Below are 25,441 nucleotides of genomic sequence, written 5' to 3' on the forward strand. Positions count from 1 at the left end.
ACAAGACAATGGAACAATGCATATTCCCATTAGATCACTGTCAGATGGCTTATTTTCAGCCTCTATTTAGTTGTTGAGTACTAAAGTTGAACACAATTCCTACTCAAAAAATTTGTTTACACTGTATCTTCATGAGTCCATCATTCTTAGCACATAACAACCAAATTACTAACAATTAGGATCGATCTTGTAAATTGGACGAATGATATCATACTTATACCTTGTAAATTGGACGGTGTAACAGCTAGCTAGAGCGTTTCTTATACCTTGAAAGGCAAGATGCTTAGCCTTTCCAGACCAGGAGCCATGCTGATAACACATGCAAGCAAGCAACAAGAAGAGTGATGTCCAGTTGATAAAACTCAAAAGGAATCGACTAACAAGAATGTTGCTTTTATCCCAAAAAGAATAACCTTTTCATAAATAGGATTAGGAGACTAACAAATCATTGGTTTGGAACAAATATTTGTCGCTGATGTCATGCCTCACAGCCACAAAATAATTTCATAAAATTTGCCAAGAACAAATAATTTTGTTTTAATTTATTGCAATGCTTCAACATATAAAGGAGTTGAATGAAACTATAATAAAACCAGCTCTACGCATATGGGAAAATATTGATATTCTACCTATGAGATCGTATCTACATGTTTTTTACATTCTGCCATTTGAGGTAACTGAAAAATGGTCTATCCGGAACCGGTATGCACTTGACGAGAAGCCCAATTGGCCAAGACATGGCTGCAAATCCAATACAGACCCCCCATTGCCACCAATTGAGCCTCTCTGTGCTTGCAAACTTCTTCAGGAACTCCACCATTAGCACTTGAAGAACAATTGTTATCCCAATGATCCCCATAAACAACTTGTTTTGGTGTATGCCCTCGAATACATTCTTCTTCTCCAGCTTCCGGGCATTGAATTCATTGAAAACTTGGCATAGCACAAAAGTATTGAAGATCAACGTGTCATTGACATTCTTGCTCAGCCCAAAGATCGATTCTCCCCTGAACTGCAGAGTCAGCAGAACAGCTATCTGGTAGAATGCTTGAGCAAGCAGGTTTCTCCACATGATGTTGGTGATGAGTGGGGAAGTACGACCCACAGGCGGCTTCTCCATGAGCTCTCGGGTGGGCTTCTCAGTGGCAAGAGCAAGAGCTCCCAAGGTGTCCATGATCAGGTTCACCCATAACAGCTGGACAGCTGTTAGAGGGACTTCACCGGCTGAAACTGCAGCCACAAAATTGATGAAAAGTGCGGCCACATTAACTGTGAGCTGGAACTGAATGAATTTCTGGATGTTGTTGTACACACATCTGCCCCATTTCAACACTGTGGCAACGGAACCAAAATTATCATCCAAAATCACAATGTCTGAGCTTTCTTTGGCCACTTCAGTTCCCTGGATCCCCATAGAAAGGCCTATATCGGCCTCTTTTAAAGCCGGTGCATCATTTGTGCCATCACCAGTCACTGCCACAACATGGCCTTTCTGTTTCAAGCATTGCACCATTAGAAGTTTATCAAAGGGAGAGGATCTTGCCATGACACAGATTCGGTCAATTTTCTCCATTCGCTCCTCTGGCGTGTAAGTGCGAAATTCTTCTCCTTCAACCACAGCACCACTCTCCATTCCCTGGTCAGGCCTAAGTATCCCACACTCTGTAGCAATGGCTCTAGCCGTGAAAACATTGTCACCGGTAATCATTTTCACGTTCACTCCAGCATATTGGCAATCCTTCACCGCTTTCTTCACACCAGGTCGGCAGGGGTCCTTTAGACCTACTATCCCCAAAAGGGTTAAGCAGTTGTCTTCCATCTTTTGCTGCGATTTTTCATGTTTGTTCCTTTCCTCTGAAATCTGCTTGTGTGCAAAAGCAATGCATCGCAGGCTACTAGCAGCCATACCTTGGATGATTTGATCAAACTTCTTCCTCTCTACATCATCAAGAGATTTGATATTTCCACTGACATCATAGTAATGCGAACACATGGCAAGTATCATCTCTGCAGCGCCTTTCCAGTGCACACTAACCATATTATCAGATTTCCTTCGCATTAGAACCCCACTTCTTTTCTTCGTTGAATTGAAGGCTTCAACATGGAGAACCACAAATGTCTGCTTCAGCTCCTCCACGTCCATGTGTAACTCCAAAAAAGCCCAAGAAAGTATCGCCTTTTCTGTTGGGCTGCCAGAGAACTCGAGTTCAGATCCCAACGGGGATTTATAAACAGTACCCGTTGTGTTCAGTCCAACCCCTTGGTGGAGCAATTCAAGAATGTTGGTTGCAATTGAAGTGGCCATTTTTTCATCCACACACTCATGACCAAGCCAAAACTTGGTCACCTTCATCTGGTTGAGTGTAAGTGTGCCGGTTTTGTCTGTACATATGGTGGTGGCAGAGCCCATTGTCTCACATGCAGAGAGCTTCCGAACCATAGCCTGATCAACCATCATCCTCTTCATGGAATAAGCCAGAGTAAGCGTTACAGCTAATGGTAAGCCCTCAGGAATTGCCACGACCACAATGGTCACTGCATCAGCAATGACTCCCAGCACAGAATTTATCACATCATCAGCTTTTGTCTTGCTGCCGTTGAATTCCTTGTTTCCATTCTCATCTTCTGTATTTCCTGTGAAGTAGCGCACCAACAACACAACAAGAACAAGGGAGGCAACAGCCAAACCAACCTTACCTATGGCAGAAGCAAGCTTCTTCAGCTGTGCCTGTAGCGGCGTCTCGTCATGGGAATCGTGGTTGACCGTGCTCATCATCTCTCCCCAGGTCGTATTCATCCCCAAAGAGGTCACTAGCATTCGGCCAAATCCATCAGCCACCTTGGTGCCGGAGATCAAGAACGGATTTTGGGCTAAATTAACTTCAACGTAATCACTTTCGCCTGTCATACTGGATTCATCCAGTTGCAGTGAGTGGCCATCTATGAACAACCCATCAGCGGGAACTTGGTCGCCAATCTTCAAGCAGACTACGTCTCCCACAGCAATATCGAAAATCGAAACCTGTTGTCGCCTGCCATTTCTCACGACCTCAACTGGGATGTTGCTACTGACTTTGGATAACTTGACAAACTGCCTGCTCTGCCTAAAGTCACTTGTTGCCGACACTGCAACGACAAGAAACACGGCCACGAATATGCTTCCGCCGTCATACCATCCTTCTTTCAGGCCATCTTCCTTCATGCCAAATCCAAGGGAAAGAGCCGCACAGACCAACAATATTACGATAGTGAAGTCCGTCAGGGCCTCCCAAACAAATCGGAAGAAGCTCTTTGCCGGTGGCCTGCAATATGTGTTCGTGCCAAAGGCCTTGTGTCGATATGAAAGATCTACGTGATCACCGCGAATTCCATGCTCAAGGTTGGTGTTGAGAGAGGAGGCTATGCCCTCAACGCCACCAACTTCTTCAAGAGCGTCTATGTTTTTTTGCTTCAAGAGACCGGAGAGGGTTAACTGGTTAATGTTTGAAAAGCAGGGGGGTGGTCCTTCAGCAACATTGATAAGTACGCTATGTGGTGATGTAATAGGGGAAGCCCTACCCTTATTCGTGGCCACCACGCGTTTGATCAAATGAGAGAAGGCCCTCGAACAATAGATTGTGGTAAACGCCAAATGCCATCTCTTGAGATTTCTTCCGCTACTACTGGTGGGAAAATCAAGTATGAACTCGATCTGGTTCATGCTTTCTGGAGAAAAAAGTAGCATCTTTCTAAGAACATGCAACTCATTGCAAGTATGGAATTTGTTTGGAAAAAAAAATAAGTTCTAAGCAATTCAATTATTTAGAAATGATTTGCAACAACAACAACATATCCAGCCTTTATTTAGAAATGATTTGCATTGAAATTAATTTTTTACCTAAAATTTGTTATAATTTTCTAACTTTTAGTGTTTGATTGCCACTATTTTTCATGAAATTAGTCATCTTTACATAAGATACATACAAAATATTTTTTCCAAAAAAAAGTGAACAAAAACTCTGTGTGAACAAAATATCAATTAAAGGTAAGAAGAGATACTGAAAACAGAGGAATAAAGCAAAATGCAAAAACAGAAAACGAAGGGCGGAAAGCTTACCGTGGATGAGACGAAGATGAATGGTGGTCTGAAAGTCGGAATCGGAGGTCAAATTCGACGGAGATGGCGACAAACACAAAGGGGAAGGGGTAGTGGTCGAAGACCAAGATCGCTCGTCAGATCTACAGAAATAGGAAAAGAACGTGGCCGAAAACCTTACTGTGGAAGAAGATGAAGATGCGCCGACGGTCTGGAACTTGGAGTCGGAGATGGCGACGAACACGAAGTCAGCGCCGAATGGGAGAGAAAAGCTCTAGAGAAATTGGCAATGCGCGATGGAATTTTAGTGGACAAAGTGTTGAGGCAATGCACGGTGGGTGAATTCCCTCGACAATTAGAACTACCTAGAAAATCATTTCCAGCAAAAGTGAGAACTTCGCATCAGTGAATAAAAGTTAGAAAACAATTTATTTAGAAAAATTGACTAATTAAATACCTCAAAACTTAAAATGGCTATTTTTCATATAGAAAATAGCGTGAAATGTTTGCTCTGTACAGAACAAGTGTTACAGAACACGTACGTGTTAGATGTTAAAGAACTAGCTGAGTGGGATTGTGGTTTCTCCAATGGTTCATTTATATCCTTTATGCTTCGCCGTGTTGGGCAGCCATCTTTGCTTCTATTCTCATTCTATGCCGACTTGTAAACAGAAGATAAATGTATTCTCATTCAATTCAATTTTGTTCGGTTTACAAGGAGGTTTAGCCCAAGTCGGCCAGAGGTCGGAGGGGCCGTTCCTTGAGGCGGTGGGAGTAATAAATTGTTGCCTGGATACTTGAAATGATATTTTGCAATGATTTCTGAATTTCTTAAACATTTGGAGTAAGCATTTGACGTCCTTTAATTGCATTAGATTCAGACGTTTAAGAGAATAACAAAGGAAATATGAATCGAACGATTTGTTTGGAATGATAATTTTCTATAAAATATACAACACCCTAAGTAATATGAATCATTAAAGTGATGCGATTGATTACTAATAAATTGGTAGGAGGATGAGTAGGGGTGACTCACCTACCCATTTGAGTAGGGTTGGCCACTTTGTCCATCTTCCACCCTCCGCATCCCACGGTCTGTCCGCGGATGAACGTCCTTTCGCAACGGCCTCAACCACAGCACTACTTTCTTCCACCCTCTCTCTCTTTCGCCCAGACTGCCATCTTTTTTGACAACGGCTTCACCCTCTCTCTCTCTCTTCCGCAGATGAACCTCTCTTTCTTCAAACTCGAGAGCTCCCAGATCACAAATAGCATTCTCATTCGATGCTGAAACTACGGAAACTACGAGGAGGTTAAGCCGAAGTCGGCGAGAAAGCCCTGATCTTTAGAAGGTCCGAGGGGTGGTTCTTTGAGGCGGTGGGGCGGTGGCGCGTCGGAGTAAATTGTTGATTGGCCGATCGAAGATCTTTTAATGGGTCGGATTGACCCGACCCGCTTAATACCCATCATCTTCAACCTTCATGTAGGGTTCTCAACCCCATTTGTGCGCCGCCGCCACCACCGCTACCGCCTCTGCATCTTCTTCTTCCTTCAATGCCGGCGGCTTCAGCTTCCGGCTCACCTCATTTAACGGCGGCCATGAAGCCTTCAACCGCCGGCGACCCATTCCCTTCGCAACCCTCGGCCGTCTTTTCTAACAAGGAGAGAGCAGCTTTCGACCGATCGGCCAGGGCGAATCTGAAATCGAAGGTCGGACATCAAATCGGCGACACCCATGGGCACGGCAAGAAGCAGGAACCGACGGTGAAGCCATAAGGCCGTGGCCGATCAGTCCGCTAGATCTGCCATGGCGAGGACGAAAACCCCTTGGCCAGACAGTGCGAGAAGAAGCCATAAGGCCGTGGCCTTTCGGTTGCGACGACGCGTCATCGGCCATGGCGACGACTCTGATCGACGGCCATGGTAACGACGCCCATGGCCGCTGGCGACGCGACGAATACTCCTCCTGCCACTTTGAATTCACCATTATTTACGCTCACGAAACAGTAATCAATTTCGTCCAGGGCAGGGGCAGAGGACCAAAAAGGGGAATTTGATAAAAATAAGACTCTCCGTACGAAACTTTGCAAAAATAAGGGCCCGTTCTCTTGGCCGTTTTCGGCCCGTTTTGAGTTTTCAATTTCTTAAAATACTGAAAACACGTTTACTTTGTTATTTTTAAAAACTCATTTTCGAAAACAAGAAAAAAATTTGTAAAGGAAACCCAAAACAACATTTGTTGTTTTGAGTGTTTTCAGTGAAAACCCACCCAAAACACCAAAACGCGGAAAACGCGTCCCCCCTCCCCACTGTGCAAACCGACTTCAAAGACCAGATTTATCCTCTCTCCTCTCTTCTCCCCTCTTCTCTTCTGGCTGTCGACCTCATCTCTTCCCTTTTGCTCGTCGACTGCCACTGCCATCGCTATCACCGCCGTCAACCGCCACCGCCACTGCAACCACAGCTGTCGATCGCCACCGCCACTGCAACCCCTTGCATCGCATCCCCCGTCGACCGCCCCCGGTCTCCTTTCTCTTCTCTTCTGGCCCGCCACCGCCATCGCCATCACCGCCGTCGACCGCTTTCGCGACCATCGCCGCAAACCCTTGCATCGCGTCCGCCTTCGACTGCCCCGCATCTCTTTTCTTCTCTCTTTTTTTCTAGCCCGCCATCGCCATCACCGCAGTCGATCGCTTCTACTTCCGCCACCACCACTGCAACCACTGTCGTCGACCGCCCCCTATCGCAAACTCTTGCAAGCCGTCCGACTTCATTGCCCCCAACCGTTCGACATCACCGCCCCCTCCATCGCAAATTGCAAACCCTTCTGCAATTTGATTTTCTGTGTTTTGTTTTGTTTTATTTTTTTGTTTTATTTTATTTGAATATTAAACTAAAAATGTAAAATGATTTTTTTTATATTAATTTTTTTAAAGATATTTTTAAGATTTTGGATTATACCTATGATAAATTAATATTATGTTATTTTGTAATTTTAGTCATTTATTAATAGATGTTTAAAATTTATTATTAGATTTTAATGTTTAAAGTCTGATATTTTTAAAGATTTTAAATTTTTTTGTTATTCTGTTATTAGTTATCAATTGTATTATAGGTTAAACTCTTTTGAATTAAATTTATAATTTATTAATAAATATTTATAATTTGCTTTGAATCAAATTTATTAAATAAAATATCATAAAATATTTTTTTTCAAAATCTCGAAGAGAACGCGTTTTCTAATTTTTAGTTTTGAGAAACATTTTTTCAAAATGACAAAAAGAACGCATTTTCAATAATCCCAAAACAGACACTCAAAACACAAAACTGAAAATGAATTCAAAACTTAAAACTGAAACACAAAGAGAACACCACCTAAGACACTTTAAAAAATTTTGCAAAAGTAGGAATTTTTTAATACGTACAAGACAAAAATACTCCTATTTTTTAATAAACTCTTTTTATATTCTTTCTCTTTTTTCGATAAGTCTTTTCTTCTGTCTCTATTATTTTATATATAAAATATATATATATATATATATATTCATCTATTATTTTTTTATCACTTTCTGTAATCTAAATATATGTATATATATTATTTACGTTCAACGATTGAATTCAAGAGACGTAGGTCTTTCTCCTTCTCTTCTCATTGTATATATATGTATTATTATACATGTACTGTGTATTCTTACGTTGATAGGAGAAAAAAAAAAGCCAAATGATAGCCATGTATAGAAAAAAAGAGAAAGCGACCACAGCGATGGTCATGGCATTGCTGATATATCGGTTAACCGATATCAATTAACAGATATTGATTAACAGTTAACAGATATTTGTTAAAATATTAATTTTTTTAATTTAAATTAAATTAATATTAATTAATTTTGATTCAATTTTTTTTTATCTTCAGTTCAATTTAATCTGGGTATTCTAAAAGTTTGAATACTAAAATATTTTATAAATGAGAATCGAAAGAAACAATAATTGTGAATTGAGTGGTTATTAAGGTATAATTTACTTAGAACAAACTTAGTTAATTACATTCAATTTGATTATTTTGATAAAAAAGAAGATAGAGGGTTTATATATAAAAATATTTTGATAAATTTTTAATATTTTAACAGATATTTGTTACAGATCTCGATTAACCGATATGATTTCGGTTAATCGATATCTGTTAACAACCGATATCGATTAATCGATATCTGTTAACAATCGATATCTGATAATCGATATACTTAATAGATATTATTTAATTGATATCTGTTAAATATATCTATTAAACAGATATCGGTTAAAATATCAAAATTTTGAATTTGAATTGAATTAACATTAATTAATTTGATTTTTTTTTTTTATCACCAGTTCAATTTAATTTGGGTATTCTAAAAGTTTGAATTTTTGAATTGGTTTGAAGAATAATATTCTGTAAATGATAATCGAACGAAATAGCAATCGTGAATGAAGTGGTTATTAAGGTATCATTTACTTAGAACAAATTCAGTTAATTACGTTCAATTCGATTATTTTGATAAGAGAGAAGATAAAGGGTTTATATATAAGAATATTTTGATATTAGTTAACTAAATTTGTTTTAAGTAAATTGTACCTTAATAACCACTCCATTCACAGTTACATTTTCTTTCGATTCTTATTTATAGAATATTAGTTTTCAAAGCAAATGAAAAATTCAAACTTTTAGAATACCCAAATTAAATTGAACTGAAGATAAAAAAAAATTGAATCAAATTAATTAATGTTAATTCAATTTAAATTAAAAATTTTAATATTTTAACAAATATCTGTTAACCGATATATCAGCAATGCTATAGTTGTCGCTGTGGTCGTTTTTCTCTTTTTTCTGTACATGGCCGCCATCTAGCTTTTTTTTTCTCCCATCAACACAAAAACTCACAGTACATGTATAATACATATATACACAATGGAGAGAGAATGAGAGAGACTCACATCTCTTGAACTCAATCGTTGAATGTGAATAATATATACACATATATTTAGATTATAAAGAGTGGTAAAAGAAAAAAAAAATGATAGGTGAATATATATATATATATATGTACTATCTCTTGAACTCAATCGTTGAACGTGAACAATATATACACATATATTTAAATTATTAAAAGTGATAAAAGAAAAAAAATGATAGATGAATATATATATATATATATGTACTTTATATAGAGAGTAATAGAGAGAGAAGGAAAAATTAATGAAAAATAAAGAAGAACACGGAGAGTTAACATTGTCACCGGTAATAATGAAAAATTAATGACCACTGTCACCCTCTCTTTCATTCTCACATTTCTCTCTTTCACTCTCACCTTTCAAAAACCCATCACCGCCATTCACTCTCACTCTCTCTCTATCTCTGTCTCACTCACTTACTCAGATGCCTAAGCCTTCTTTATTGTCGGCGTTCTCTCTTTCTCTGGGTCTTCTTTATGTATAAATATATAATATATTTATTGAAATTGTATTTTTATATAATTTAGATTAAATATGCATATTTTTAAATTAAAATATAGACTAACCAATTATACAAATAAATAATATACTTTAGGATAAAATATATTTTTATGTTATTATTATTTTTTTAATCTATTTATATTACTTGCATAAACTTGACATATGATATTATGATTTTTGTTTAATTTTAAATATAATTTTAGACTTTTGACCAAATTAAACCTATTTTATTACTAATATGTTTATGTTATTATTTATTTTGTATAATATGTTTTTAGTTTATAGTTATATTTTGTATAATTTTTAACTTTAAATACAATGGAGCTGCCTTTAGAAGTATTGAATTGCTTCTTACTTGCAGTTGAGTAGAATTGCTCTACCTCATTCAAGCTGCAGAAAGAATATGCATATATGGACCATTCAAGAGATATTTAGACAAGGGCATACCCAGATGTAAACAATATTAGCCAACCTAGACAAACCAATATAACAAATAGAAGACTGTTTATTCATGGAATTCACCAAGCTCTTGGGATTGAAATGCAACTTGAAGATAAAAACTTTAACCTCCATATGACCTTGTAATTAAAAGTGGTTTGAACTGTGACAAGTACTCACATGAAGTACTAATTCCAATAAAGTAGCAGTTGTTCAACATTCTAGACACACATTCAGAAGCTAAATAATATGATATTATGGTTTTATTATTTAACTTTTCAATTTCCAACTTCAATGTGTTAATCGTGTCATATCATTGAAAATATTTCTCAAATAAATTAATAATTTATTTAAAAAAACTCTCCAAAATACTTTGTTAATAAAATTATTTTTTTTTAAATTGTCTTTTATTTAAATTCAAATGATTTAAATTAAAATATCATCAAAATATAATTTTTATATATAATTCAAAACTGTCTTATCCTCTCCATAAATATAATCTCATTATTAACATTACATATATACATGTTCTTGTTGTTTATATTTTTAATTTAAAAAAATAAAAGCAATAATTAAAATTAAAAATCACACTAAGCAAACAAAAAAATCCTTCCAATATGAGACGCCAACAACAAAGGAGGGAAGAGATACCGACGGCAGCGGCGGGGGAGAAGACGACGATGGTAGTAAAGGGAGAAGGAGACGTCGACGGTAATAAAAGTGATTGGTTCGAGTAAATGAGAGAGAGAGAGTGAGGCGGGTGAAGGAGACGTCGATGGTAACAAAGAAGAGAGGAGATAACGGTGGCAGCAAAGGGAGGATGAGATGTCGACAGGTCCTATCTTGAGTAGGTGAGAGAAAGAGAGAGATAGAGAGTAGGCGAGGGATGAATGGAGATGCTAGCAGTAGCGGCGGGGAACGAGACTGAGTAGGTGCTCGCGGCGATGGATGATGCTTGCGGTGGTGGAGGGGTGAGACAGTGTGGTGCTCATAGTGGTGAGTGGATAAAGATGGATAATGCTCATGGTGATAGTGGATTTGAGAGAGAAAGTGCGAGAGATAATGAAAGAGGGAGAGAAAGAGAGTAAAAATGGACGAAAATGATGAGAGTGAGATAGGTGAAAGTGAAAGAAGGACTCTGAGTGGGAGATAGTTAAAGAGGAATATAGAGAGAGTGCGGAGGGGCTTTTAAAAAAAATTAAAATTTTTATAATATTTTAATATCAAAATATCGCGAGAATTAAAGGTTATCCACCAAGTTATCCACCTTTAGCTTCTAACATTATCCTGCCAGTAATCAAAGTCATCACTTCAATTCAGGCTCTGAGAATGGCTGATATCAAAGTCATCTCCACCAGCACCGTCCGAGCGGCAGCCGCCAGTGGCGCATCGCCACACCGTGTAGAGCTAACTCCATGGGATCTCCAGCTTATTCTGCTCGGCCCCATCCAGAAGGGCCTTCTCTTTCTCAAACCCACTCCACCTCCACAACCACAAGACCAACACTTTTCTGTTGTTCAGCATCTAAAGCTCTCTTTCTCTCGCACCCTCGATTTCTTCCCTCCCCTCGCCGGCCGCCTCGGCGTCTCCCGCAACGCCGACGGCACCTCCTCCTTCTTCGTCCACTGCAACAACGCTGGCGCCGACTTCGTTCACGCGGCCGCCGATAACGTGACAGTCGCCGATATCCTTGAGCCCGTGTTTGTGCCTCGGATTGTCCACTCTTTCTTCCCTCTTAATGGTCTCCGAAATATCCATGGCGTTTCCGATCCCTTGCTGGCCGTTCAAGTAACCGAGCTCGTCGACGGCTTCTTCGTCGGTAAGATCCCGCTCAAGTACCATTTGTTTGACTATCTCCGAAATAGAAACAGGATACAAAAGAGAGAAAGAAAAAAAGTTGATCTTATAGGCTAATTTAATTTGGATTATCATCAACAGGATGCACGATGAATCACTCAATCGCCGACGGCTCGTCGTTCTGGCATTTCTTCAATTCCTGGTCAGAAATATCGCGTGGCTCGCTCTCCATGTCGCGGTCTCCAGTCTTCGACCGGTGGTTTCCCGGCGATGTCAAGCCTCCCATTTCCGTCCCTTTCCTCTCCGATCAAATTCAAGACGAGTTCATTGTACCGCCGTTGGAAGAACGGGTTTTCCACTTTCCGAAAGAGAAAATCGCGGAGCTCAAAGGCAAAGCCAACGCCGAGATGCGAATGACCACCATCTCCTCTCTGCAGGCTCTGCTGGCTCACGTATGGCGATCCGTTTCGCGCTGCAACCGCGTTGACGGCGAGATAAGGCTCATACTGGGGATAGGTTTAAGGTCGAGACTGCAACCACCGCTGCCGGAGGGTTACTTTGGGAACGCCGTTTTCTACAGAGAAGTGTCCACCACGGCGCAGGAGCTCGTAGATAAAGGACTAGGCTGGGCAGCATGGCAAATTAACGAAATGATTTCATCGCATACGAGTGAACGAGTGGTGGAGTTGTTCGAGAGCTGGGTGAAGGATCCGAATTTTTGGGGGTCAATGAAGTGGACGACTGAGACTCTGGCAACGAGCAGTTCCCCACGGTTCAATGTGTACGGCAATGACTTCGGCTGGGGGAAGCCGGTGGCGGTGAGGAGTGGGCCGCGGAACAAAATATCCGGGAAGTTGACAATATTTTCGGGCCGAGAAGAAGGGAGTGTTGACATTGAATTTTGCATGTCGCCGGAGAAGTTGCAGGCTCTGGGGGCCGATGAGGAGTTCATCGGAGCTGTAACCATATGATATTGATGCATCTTCTATTAAATCTCAAGCCAAGTTCTTCTTCTTCTTCTTCACCAATTTGCTACCTCCGCTTCATCTTTACTCCTGGCTTGGCACTATTGCTTCTTCTGCATCGATTTAGAGGCTGTTTGACTTCCCTTTTTTAATTGTAGCTTTTAAGTTAAATAGCTGTTAGCATAAAAGTTATGTAGTGTTTAAGTTGATAACGTGTTTAGATAAATGTACTTTTAAGCTGTCAATTAATAGTTATGTGTTTGGTTTGTAAAAGCTGATAAGTTGTCAAAACTAACAAAAAGACTAAAATAGACATAATGTTAAATAATTCAAATAAAATTTATAAAAATACTATTTTTTATAAAAAAATTATAAATTAATTTCTAAATATTAGATAAATTATACATACTTATTAAAAAATATTAATATAATATAAACACATCTTTTATTATTTTTTAAATATTACTATTAATATATATATATACAATATATATATATACTTACAACTGTAATATATATATATATTGTATATATTCTGCTACGGACGCCATCGGCGATCGAGGCTGGAGGCGACACCTGATGGTGACGGCAGTAATGGAGGAAGGTCGATGGTGCTCGGTGACGGTTGCGACAGATCTGGAACCTGGTTGCAGCGATGGCGCGACCTGGTGTTGCAGCAATGTCGCGACCCAGCTGGACTACACGACCACGTCGACGGCGGTATGGAGGAGGGGCAACGGCTGCGGCATCGGTAATGGTAGAGCAAAACTTGGGAGAAGATGATGGAACTTGGTTGAGATTTGGGAGAAGATGGGGCATTTTGGTATTTTAATTGGTCAACCAAGCAGCATTTTTGGGCAAAGCTGGGGAGTACCAGCTTTTCAAAAACACTGGTATAATAGCTTTTACGCGGGATAGCTTTTAAGCTGAAAATTTTTGCCAAACACTTTACCTTCAAAAGTTATATAGCTTATCAGCTTTCAAATAGCTTATTCGCAGTCAAACCGGTAAGCCAAACAACACCTTATTATCGTTGATTCTTCTTCACCAACTCCTTGCTTCTGGTCTTCGTCTACAACCACTCATTACATATTCAGAGGGTGTTTGGCTCACCTTTTTTAAAGTGGCTTTTAAGCCTTTCTAGTTAAGAGGCTGTTTGGCTGAACCCTTTTTTACGTATTTTGATAAATATATTTTAGTTTATCACTTATATAATTATATATTTAATTTAAAAAAATTGATAAACTATCACAATTTAACCAAAAAAAAAAATAATTATATTATTGAATAATATAAATAAAATTTATAAAAATATTAATTTTTAATAAAATAAATTATAAATTAATAATAAAATTTTACTATTAGATGTTCATAAATTATATATTATTATTAAAAAAAATATTAATATAATATACATTAAAATATATATATATATTAAATATATATATAAGTTACATATATATAATATATATACATATACTAGAACACATAAATTCTTTTCTAAACCAATTAACTCTAGAAGGATGGAAACTTCCAAAATAAAGCTGTGACACAACAGATACATGAAATTCGTCACCGAAGAATCCTGACTTGGATCAAAAAAATCTGGTCCTCACTGGAAAATTTTAATGAGTTGTGTTACGGTGTTTGAAAAAATGAACGCACAAATTTATTGAAAAAATTAATTAAAGTTTGCTAAGATTACCGAGCAGACTTCATCACTGATAAAGCCTGTCCAGCAGTGTGCGTAGGCGGGTTTCATCATGGATGAAGTCTGCCCGGTGCTCCAACTAGGCGGACTCCATGAAGTGAAGTCCTCCTGCTACATTGCTGGGCGCTCGGATTTCATTTGATGCGCATGCGATATGTTCGAGACGAGGTTACAATTTCAAGGTGAGAATATATTTGTCATTTGATGTTTTTTAGTCATCGCATGTGTCAATTAATTCGAGCAAAGGAACATTTTTCAATTTTAATATTTTTACAACCAAAGATTAGTTCTATGAAGTAATGGTGCCTCAAGTTAGCCATATATCTCCATTTTATTAGGACCAACACATTACGGTCTCAATCGCTGGATTATGCACGCCATCCTTTTCTTATTTCTTTTGCATTAGGGTGTGTGCTTCGAAGAGAAAACAGGAAAATAGATAAGGCCCATGAATTTGATACTTGGACTAGATAAGGCCCAAAGGGCAGCCTGCGATTTACCTTTTTTGCTGAAATCAATGGCACGATCGACAAGAGACCACACAAAGACGATAATCCTAAAAAATTATAAAAAGAATACAAATATATTTTTGATTACTACCAGTAAAATAATCATTAAGAAAAATATATAAGAGGTCCTAGAGTATAAGTCAAGTGACGTATAAGTAATACGTTAGGGTTAATATCAATAGGTCACGAGTTTGATACTCAATTTAGGTAAGGTCAAATGGTCACTTGCGATTTACTTTTTTTGTCGAAATCAAAAGTACAAGTGATAGGAGACAGAGCAAAAATGTGGCAATCTCAAGAAAAGATATAAAAGAAATAAAAAAATTAAAATAGTTGAAATTAAGGGCATCCCTGAAAGGAAAATTAGTTTATTCAAAAATTTTTTACTTATTTTATTTTTGATTTAGATTTTTAGCTTTTTTTGCAGTAGATTTGTTTGAAAAATTCAACCTTGAATTTTTTCTTTTTCTTTGTCTGATAAACATAGCTTATAAATAGGGGTGTGCATGATATGATTTGATCAAATTTAGAAAAATCTATAAACCAAATGTATAAATTATGGTTTGAGGAAATTCCAACCCAATCCAAACCATTTTAGTAGTGAAACCAAACAATAAAATTATAGTTTGGTTTGGTTCAAACCACGGTTTGGACAATATAAATATATTTTTTAATAATATTTTATTTAATAAATTTGATTATTTAATAAATTAAAAATATTTAATATTAATATATTATTAAAAATATATATACATTTTAAAATTAATAAATTTTGTAATATTTTTTCATTACAATAATAAAATATGAATAAATAAATAAATAAATAAATAAATGTGTTTTGAGTTTATTTTGGATGAAAACACTTAAAATAATTTTTTGTTGTTTTGAGTATTTTTTATAATTTTTTTTGTTTTCAAAAATATATTTTTAAAAAAAGTAAAGAGAACATGTTTTTATTATTTTTTAAAATTAAAAATTAAAAATGACTTGAAAAAAAAAAAACACAAGCTAATTTGTTTAGGTTCCCTTTTTATATATTTTTTAATGAAAAGTCAAAATAAAACTTATTGGTATAATTTATTTATATACAAATTTTTAAACAAAAAAATTGGCTATTTTGTCATTAAAATAAATTTTGGTATTAGGTTACTCAACAAAAATAATAACAACTTTTGGTGTAAGATATATTTTTTTATGTATATATTATAATATATAAAACAGTTTATGGTTTGGTTTGTGGTTTCTTGTGACAGAAACCCAAAACCAAACCATAAACCAATTTTTCTCAAAATTTAACGTTTTGGACCAAATTATGCACACCGGCCCCTACCCATAAATAGGCATAAATAGTGATCATGTAATTAAGAAAGGTGATTTCTTCCCTTTGTTGAATTTTCTCTCCCTCAGATCTCTTCTACTACTTCTCTCCCACCCTGATTTTCTTCTCCTCTCCATCAATTTTCTGCAACTCATTGATGTCCCACAATCAACCACCAATTGTCAAGAATACACAATAATTAGGAGAAAAAAAAAAGGTGAATCTCTAAGTTGGATACTGCTGAATGAACTTCCATGGGAAACTTGAAAATTTTTTGATACGGTCCAAGGAAAGATCAATAAAGGAGACAACAAAATCTCTTACTGACTTTCAAATGGGATTTCAAACATGAAAGCAAAAATTATGTCCAGTGAGATGGGTAATCATTGAGATCTTCTTGTCCAAAGACTTAAAAAGATTATTGGAATCTTGGGTAAAAGAGGGTTAGTAAGACAACTATTACAGCTATAAACATATGATTATTAAGGAAATGTTGACCTTTGTGGTGCAAGATTATAAATAACAAATTCTATAAAGACAATCAAGGAAGATAACAAAGCAATTAAATCTTAAAAATCGTCAATGTATATGAATTGTAATTAGGATGTATATTCTTTCATTTTGTTTAAGATTTCTAAGCTATAAATTATAAGGTTATAAATAGAGAATATTGTGGTCATTTTCTTTTTTTTTTTTTGGCAAATAAATGTAGGTTTTCTCAAAAAAATAAAATTTGAAGATAGATTGAATTTTAGCCTAAAAATTAAAAAATCATTGCCACCCAACACCCCCCCCCCCCCCCCAAAAAAAAAAAGAAGAAGAAAACAAATTAAGTATTAGAATTAGGATTTTCTTATGGAATTTCAATTAATAATAGAAAAAGATGGTTCAGTTGCTAGGAAAGCGACACCCAATGGCTAGCCTCCTCATTCAACTTGAAAAATACTATACTCACAAATAGATTAAATGTATAGTTCTTACAAATTAAGGTAAAATATATAAATTATAATAATTTTAGAAAGATTTATAGTAATTTTATTTAAATTAATAATAAATTTATTTATTATTATTATTTTAAATAACATTATTATAAATTTATATAAAACTGTTATGAATTTACACGGTGGATGTGAATTTATAAAATTTAATTATGAAAATTATGTGAAAACGTCTTGAGAGTGTTGTTTCAGCATTTCTAAAAAAAATTTACTTTTGAAACTGCAAAAAAATTATTTTCAAATTATTTATACAATTTCAAAAATGTTTTGAAGTCATATTGTAATATTAGAAAAATATCGAAAATACATTTTCTACATGAGAAGGTTAGAGACAGAATTTTGGTTTCTAGAATTTATTTTTGAAATTTATTTGAATATATTATAAAATTTATGTTTATTTTTAAATTAAATAATTATTTTTTATAATATTTTTATATTAAAAATCATATATATTTTGAGTTTATATTAAAGAAGATTAATTATTTTGAGTTTATATTTATTTTTTGTATTTTTATAATCTTTTTTAGCCATTTTCCATGAAAAAAGTGTGCAACCAAACACACCCTTAGTAGTAAAAGAAATTAAATGGATGAAAATGTCTCCATCATCTTCCAAATAAGGGAAAAAATCTTTCATTTTATTTCTAAATCTCTCTCAAACACGGTGAGAAGAAACTTATTTTAAGAGTTATTCAAGATATATAATACCATTGATTTTCTTTGATTTTAAATTTGTAAACTATGTAATAACGGGGACTATCCAAACAATTGAAAAGTACACTATTCAAATTGGAGACTTCAAATCTCACCATGAAGTGTAACGCTTACCAAATTATTAAGGGTTAATTACCAAAAATTTATTTAGCATTCACTAATGTATTAATTCTATAACAAACTTCAAAATTTATCAATTTTACGTTTGAAACTTTTATTTTGTATTAATTCTACGACACCATGAAAACTTAAATAATGAAGAATTTTTGTGTATCAATTATTAAATTTTCTTCAATTTTTCAAAACACACCAAGCGTATAATTAGAGTTCGTCATTAGACGAATGGTTAATTCTTTAAGTTTTAGCAATTTTTTAGAATTAATATAAAATTGATAAACTTTAAAATTTGCTGTGGAATTAATATACTAACAAAAGTTTGATTTTCTTTGGTAATTAATCCAACTATTAACGTGGGTGGTCTTTTTGAACTACTTTTATAGTTAAAAATTAATTCTTCTCTCTATCCTTATACCTTAAGATACATTGTCCTATAACTAGATACCTTGATATGAAGTGTAACACAAGCGACCGCTTGAATTTATAGAAATTAAATTTCCTAGGCTATAGGCTCTAAAAATTGTAAAATTTTGCTCTTTGTAATTCATTGTTATTATTGAAAAATACCAAAATAATGTTTTTCTCTCTTTTCGCTACTCTTATTCTTTGATGCCGTCCCCTTTTCTTTAGTTATGGTTAAGGTAATAACTCATTCATTTTTTTATTTTTTTTGCTTCAATTCCTTCTGTCACATGTTCCTTCCCCACGACGTAGTTAGTTAGTTGGGTTCATTCAACCAAGAGATGGTTGGATTTATGGCTACTTATCTCATTCATTTCTCATTCTTTTTATCCCTATTTTATTCAGATTTGTTCTCTTGCCCGCATGCCCAGGCATGTAAGGATGGGAGAAAGGGTTCTCGCTACTCTTATCTCTCATCTATATACGTGTATATATATATATGGATCGCGTTATTTGTACAGAAAATGGTTCAGAGCACCCTTCGCCGGCGCGATATATCACGATTTTGTTCACCCCCTTCTCTCTCTCCCCGTCTGCCTCGCCCTTATCGATTTTCACCGCCGTCTCGCCTTCTCTCGCCGCTTCTCTATTCCTCGCTTTCTCTCTCTGCCTTGCCTCTGTGCCTTGCTGCCTCACCTCCTCACTGCTACAACCTCTAGCAACCGGTGATCACCCAAACCAATCGAGGATGCAGCGAGCGGCGACAGTCAGCAAGCAACGAGGACGAGGGCTGTCAAGAATTTAGGACTTCTGTTAGGGATTTCTATTTTTTGTTAATAACCTACCTATTTGTTAGGGTAGTGCTGTTAGTATTTTGACTGTTTCCACTGTACACTTACCACGTTTAGCTGATAATGTGGGTATCTTTCTGTTAGATCTTCATGTAATGGCTATTTAAGCCAAAGTTGTTGATTCAATACATTGTGGAAGTCATTCTCCCATATCGTTATTGAGTCTGTGTTATCAGTTCAAGTTTTATAACAATCTGGTATCAGAGCCTCCTCAAGGGCCTGATCGAGTGTGGTGAGGAACAACAGTTTCCTAACAAGCGAGAGAGAGAAACAGGTGAGAATAGTCAGCGAGAGATGGTAATTGAAGGAGGCAACTTTGTCTAGCCTGCCATACCCAAGTTCGATGGTTACTACGACCATTGGGCTATGTTGATGGAGAACTTTCTTAGATCAAAGGAGTATTGGAGTCTTGTGGAGACAGGATTTACTGAGCCAGAAGATGAAGCAAACATTACAGAGGCAGAACGAAAGAAATTGGAGGAGACAAAGCTGAGAGACCTAAAAGTGAAGAACTATCTCTTCCAGGCCATAGACCGGACAATTCTGGAAACAGTTCTCCAGAAGGACACCTCTAAGCAAATCTGGAATTCGATGAAGAAAAAGTTCGAGGGGAATGCAAGAGTCAAGAGATCACATCTTCAAGCTCTCAGAAGGGAATTTGAAACCCTAGAGATGAAGTCCGGTGAAGGAGTGTCAGAATACTTCTCAAGGGTGATGGTAGTGGCAAACAAAATGAGAGTCTATGGAGAGAAGATGCAGGATGTGAAGGTCGTGGAGAAGATTCTGCGTTCTCTAACTGAGAAGTTCGATTACATTGTCTGCTCGATTGAGGAGTCAAAGGACATTGATCTTCTCTCTGTGGATAAGTTGCAAAGCTCGTTGATAGTCCACGAACAGAAGTTTCGAAGACATTCCAATGGTGAAGAACATGCATTGAAGATTACATATGAAGGAGGAAGAGGCCGTGGACGCGGTACCTACAGAGGAAGAGGTAGAGGGAGAGGTCGAGCAGCTCTTAATAAAGCTACTGTGGAGTGCTATAAATGTCACAAGCTTGGACATTTTCAATATGAATGTCCAACTTGGGATAAAGAAGCAAATTACATTGAGCTTGGAGAAGAAGAAGAGATGATCCTCATGTCCTATGTTGAAATGAACGATGCTAGGAGGGAGGATATGTGGTTTTTAGACTTAGGCTGTAGCAACCACATAAGTGGTGATAAAACTCTGTTTTGTGAGTTGAATGAAGATTTTCGGCAGATGGTGAAGCTAGGGAATAATACAAGAATGTCTGTGATGGGAAAGGGAAATGTGAGACTGAAGGTAAATGGTTTTAACCATGTGATCACAGGGGTGTTCTTTGTACCTGAATTGAAGAATAACCTATTGAGTATAGGGCAATTGCAGGAGAAGGGCTTGGCAATTCTTATTCAATATGGAATGTGTAGAATCTACCATCCTCAAAAAGGTTTGATTATCCAAACAGAGATGACGGCAAATAGAATGTTTGTGCTGCTAGCAGTGGCTCAATCAAAGAAACCCTCATGCTTTCACACCACCATAGAGGATCTAGCTCATTTGTGGCATTGTCGTTATGGACATTTGAGTCATAAGGGTCTTAGGACTCTTCAGCACAAACAGATGGTGCATGGGTTACTAAGGCTGCAAACTACATCTACTGTGTGCAAAGATTGTGTGATTGGCAAGAAACACAGAGATCCAATTTCGAAGAAGAGCACTTGGAGGGCAACACAGAAGCTTCAGCTTATTCATGCTGATATTTGTGGGCCAATTACTCCTATCTCCAACAGTAACAAGAAGTATCTCATTTGTTTCATTGATGATTTTACTAGAAAAGCTTGGATTTACTTTCTAGTAGAGAAGTCAGAGGCCTTGTATACTTTCAAAAACTTTAAGAGATGTGTAGAAAAGAAGACTGGTGCATACATCAAGTGCTTGCGCACTGATCGTGGAGGTGAATTTACTTCACAAGATTTCAATAATTTTTGCAAGGAACATGGGATTAAAAGGCAGTTGACAGCTGCTTACACACCACAGCAAAACGGAGTGGCAGAGAGGAAGAATAGGACCGTTATGAACATGGTCCGAAGTATGTTGTTAGAGAAGAGAGTTCCCAAGACTTTCTGGCCCAAAGCTGTAAATTGGACGGTGCACATTCTGAATCGGAGTCCTACCTTAGCAGTGCAGAATATAACTCCAGAGGAAGCTTGGAGTGGAGGTAAACCTTCTGTTGAATATTTTTGAATTTTTGGTTGCATTTCCTATGTACACATGCCTGATGCAAAAAGAAAAAAATTGGAGGATAAAAGTGTTACTTGTGTGTTACTTGGAGTGAGTCAAGAATCTAAAGCCTATCGGCTTTATGATCCAATTGCTAAGAAATTGATAATAAGCAGGGATGTGGTTTTTGATGAAAATAAAACTTGGGATTGGGATATGAGTTATGAGGAGCAGCTCTTAATTGATTTAGAATGGGGCGATGATGAAGAGAATGTGGTTGTAAATGATACAAGTGAATCAGAAAGTGATGGTGATGATAGTGCTGGAGGAAGTGGTACAGGGAATGCTGAAGGTTCATCCAGTTCAGAAGAAAACAAAGTTAGAAGAGCTCCAGGTTGGATGAGGGATTACGAGAGTGGTGAAGGCTTGTCTGAAGAGGAAGTTGATGTTAATCTAGCCCTATTTGCAAGTGCTGATCCAGTTTGTTTTAAAGAAGCTGTGAAGAGTGGTAAGTGGAGAGAAGCCATGGACTTGGAGATAAGGTCCATAGAAAAGAATGAAACCTGGACACTCACCGATTTACCTGCAGGAGCCAAAAAAATTGGAGTCAAGTGGGTGTATAAAACGAAGATGAATGAACTTGGGAAAATTAACAAGCACAAAGCGCGCTTGGTAGCAAAAGGATATGCACAAGAATATGGAGTAGACTATTCAGAGGTGTTTGCACCAGTGGCTAGAATGGACACAGTGAGATTAATTATTGCACTTGCAGCACAAAAATGATGGAGCATTTACCAGCTGGATGTGAAATCAGCTTTCCTTCATGGGGAGTTGAGTGATGAGGTATTTGTTGAACAGCCTGAAGGCTATGTGCAGAAGGATGAGCCTCACAAAGTTTACAAATTGAAGAAGGCGTTGTATGGTTTAAAACAAGCTCCTCGAGCTTGGTTTAGCCGCATTGAATCATACTTCTTGAAGGAAGGTTTCGAGAGAAGCAGCAGTGAGCAAACACTCTTTATCAAGACTAAAAAGGAAGGTAAAATCTTAATTGTTAGTTTATATGTCGATGACTTAATATTTACTGGAGATGATGAGCTTATGTTCAATGAGTTTAAAGAGTCAATGATGAGAGAATTTGACATGAGTGATTTGGGGAGAATGAGATACTTTCTCGGAATTGAAGTGTTGCAGAGGGATGATGGCATTTTCATTTGTCAAAAGAAGTATGCTTTGGATGTACTTAGGAGGTTTGGGATGGAAGATTGCAATGCTGTCCATAATCCCATCGTTCCAGGTTTCAAGATGATCAAGGATGAAAATGGAGTTAGAGTTGATCCGACTTATTACAAGCAGATTGTAGGAAGCTTGATGTACTTAACATCTACACGTCCAGATTTAATGTTCGTTGTAAGCTTGATCAGTAGGTTTATGGCTCAACCTACTGAGCTTCACTTCCAAGTTGCAAAGAGGGTGTTAAGGTATCTGAGAGGTACTGCAAGCTTCGGGATTTTCTATAGAAAGGAAAGGGTTGAAGATTTGGTGGCATACACTGATAGTGACTACGCAGGAGATATTGAGGATAGAAAGAGCACCTCAGGTTATGTATTTATGATGAGCTCTGGTGCTGTGTCATGGTCTTCAAGAAAACAACCAATTGTCACTCTTTCTACAACTGAAGCGGAGTTCGTAGCTGCAGCAGCATGTGCATGTCAGGCGATTTGGATGCAAAGAATTCTGAAGAAGCTTAGCTGTTCACAAGGTGATTGCACAACTGTGTTTTGCGACAATAGCTCAGCAATCAAGCTATCGAAGAACCCTATTTTACATGGTCGCAGTAAGCACATAGATGTGCGTTTCCATTTCTTGAGGGACCTGACAAAGGAAGGAGTTGTAGAGTTGAGGTATTGTGGTACAAAGGACCAAATTGCAGATGTCATGACCAAGCCACTCAAGCATGATCTGTTTCAGAAACTGCGAGGTCTATTGGGGGTTTGTGAAGAACATGTTGTAAATTAACTGCTTGGAGCAGTTAGTTTAAGGGAGGGTGTCAAGAATTTAGGACTTCTGTTAGGGATTTCTATTTTTTGTTAATAACCTACCTATTTGTTAGGGTAGTGCTGTTAGTATTTTGACTGTTTCCACTGCACACTTACCACGTTTAGCTGATAACGTAGGTTGTTCTTATCTTTCTGTTAGGTCTTCATGTAATGGCTATTTAAGCCAAAGTTGTTGATTCAATACATTGCGGAAGTCATTCTCCCATATCGTTATTGAGTCTGTGTTATCAGTTCAAGTTTTATAACAAGGGCAAGGCGGGCAAGAAAGAGACAAAGAGAGTGTTTTGGGTTATTATAGGGGTAAATTGATCATTTCATTATTTTGTAAAACTTTTTGTACACTGCCTTCTATACAAATAGTATTATCCATATATATATATATATATCTATATATGGCATGCGCACCATAGATACAGGGTCAACGGCTCTAGATCTAGATCTCTCGATAGGGAATCGAATGGGATAGGATCCCACGTGGCCAATTATTACAATCCACACATTGCGGTCAACCAAGCAAGCATGGTGAAGGAGCTACTATTACCTCATTATATTTAGAGTTGTTCTACAGGGCTCGACAGGCCTACCTAGCCGCTCACAGAAATGGGGCAAAAAGACGATTTTGCCCCCACCCTTGCTCTGTCGTTTCCCCTGCCATGGCCACCGTCTCGCCTCGTCGTCGCGTCTCAGCCATCGCCACCTCACCGACAGTCAATGCAACAACTGTCAGCGAGGCGAGGCGACGGCCATGGCAGGGGAGACGACATAGCAAGGGCAAGACAATCCATGGGAGGGGAAGGGAGAGAGCAGGGCGTGGGGGTAAAATCGTCTTTTTGCCTCCTTTTGATAACCTAGTCGGTAAGCCCGTCGGACTTTCTAGAATTTTTCTTATATTTATGTTATTATAAATATAAATTCAAATCTGGCGGTTAGTTTAAGATATTAAAAATTCTTTTTTTATTTTATTTAATTGGTAAAATTAGAATAAGACATGATGGCTGACAAGCTATGCATTATCATATTAATTAAAATTAATATCGAATTTTAATTTGTTTTTACGGTGTCTGTCTGAGTAATTAACATACGGATTAAGTACAGCCTCTGAGAATGGCGGATATCAAAGTCATCTCCACCGATACTGTCCCAGCGGCAGCCGCCCGTGGCACATCGACACACTGGATGGCGCTAACTCCATGGGATCTCCAGCTTCTTCTGCTCGGCCCCATCCAGAAGAGCCTTCTCTTTCTCAAACCCACTCCATTTCCACAACCAAAAGACCAACACTTTTCTGTTCTTCAGCATCTCAAGTTTTCTCTCTCTCGCACCCTCGATTTCTTCCCTCTCCTCGCCAGCCGCCTCGGCGTCTCCCACAACGCCGACGGCACCTCCTCCTTCTTCGTCCACTGCAACAACGTCGGCGTCGACTTCGTTCACACCGTGGCCGATAACGTGACCGTCGCCGATATTCTTTAGCCGGTGTTCGTGCCTCGGATTGTCCACTCCTTCTTCCCTCTCAATGGAGTCTATAATTTCCATGGCGTTTCCATTCCCCTCATGGCAGTTCAAGCAACCGAGCTGCTCGACGGCTTCTTCATCGGTAAGATCGCTCGCTCTTATATCACCTCTGAGCTGATATAAACGTAAAAAAATTACTAATATAATATATATATATACATATTAGTTCGCCAAGGTTCAATGTGTATGGCAATGACTTTGGATGGATTTATTCGGTCAAGCATTTTACAGTTAAAAGGCATGGATG

The 25,441-nt window shown here is 37.5% G+C and overlaps 2 protein-coding genes across 13 annotated transcripts in view; one reads left to right on the forward strand and one right to left on the reverse strand.

Moving 5' to 3' along the window:
- Positions 1-384: 384 nt before the first annotated feature.
- Positions 385-25,441, reverse strand: part of LOC127806965 (putative calcium-transporting ATPase 13, plasma membrane-type) — a 32,536-nt gene continuing 7,479 nt past the window's right edge. For 2 of the 12 annotated variants that reach the window (XM_052344596.1, XM_052344605.1), the window contains exon 3: positions 385-702. In XM_052344596.1, the coding sequence (XP_052200556.1) occupies positions 644-702 (59 nt within the window). In that variant the 3' untranslated portion in view covers positions 385-643. Of the gene's footprint in view, positions 3,706-4,096; positions 4,441-4,617; positions 4,773-5,111; positions 6,059-25,441 lie in introns of those variants that run through there. The other 10 variants (XM_052344598.1, XM_052344606.1, XM_052344604.1 and 7 more) reach the window with 9 other exon arrangements.
- Positions 11,278-13,032, forward strand: LOC127806969 (uncharacterized acetyltransferase At3g50280-like). The gene is made up of 2 exons (XM_052344612.1): positions 11,278-11,822; positions 11,942-13,032. The coding sequence occupies exons 1-2, from the start codon at positions 11,333-11,335 to the stop codon at positions 12,769-12,771; spliced, it is 1,320 nt and encodes a 439-aa protein (XP_052200572.1). The 5' UTR covers positions 11,278-11,332; the 3' UTR covers positions 12,772-13,032.

The sequence above is a fragment of the Diospyros lotus genome, chromosome 7 (genome assembly GCF_014633365.1).
Source record: "Diospyros lotus cultivar Yz01 chromosome 7, ASM1463336v1, whole genome shotgun sequence".
Lineage (NCBI taxonomy): Eukaryota > Viridiplantae > Streptophyta > Magnoliopsida > Ericales > Ebenaceae > Diospyros > Diospyros lotus.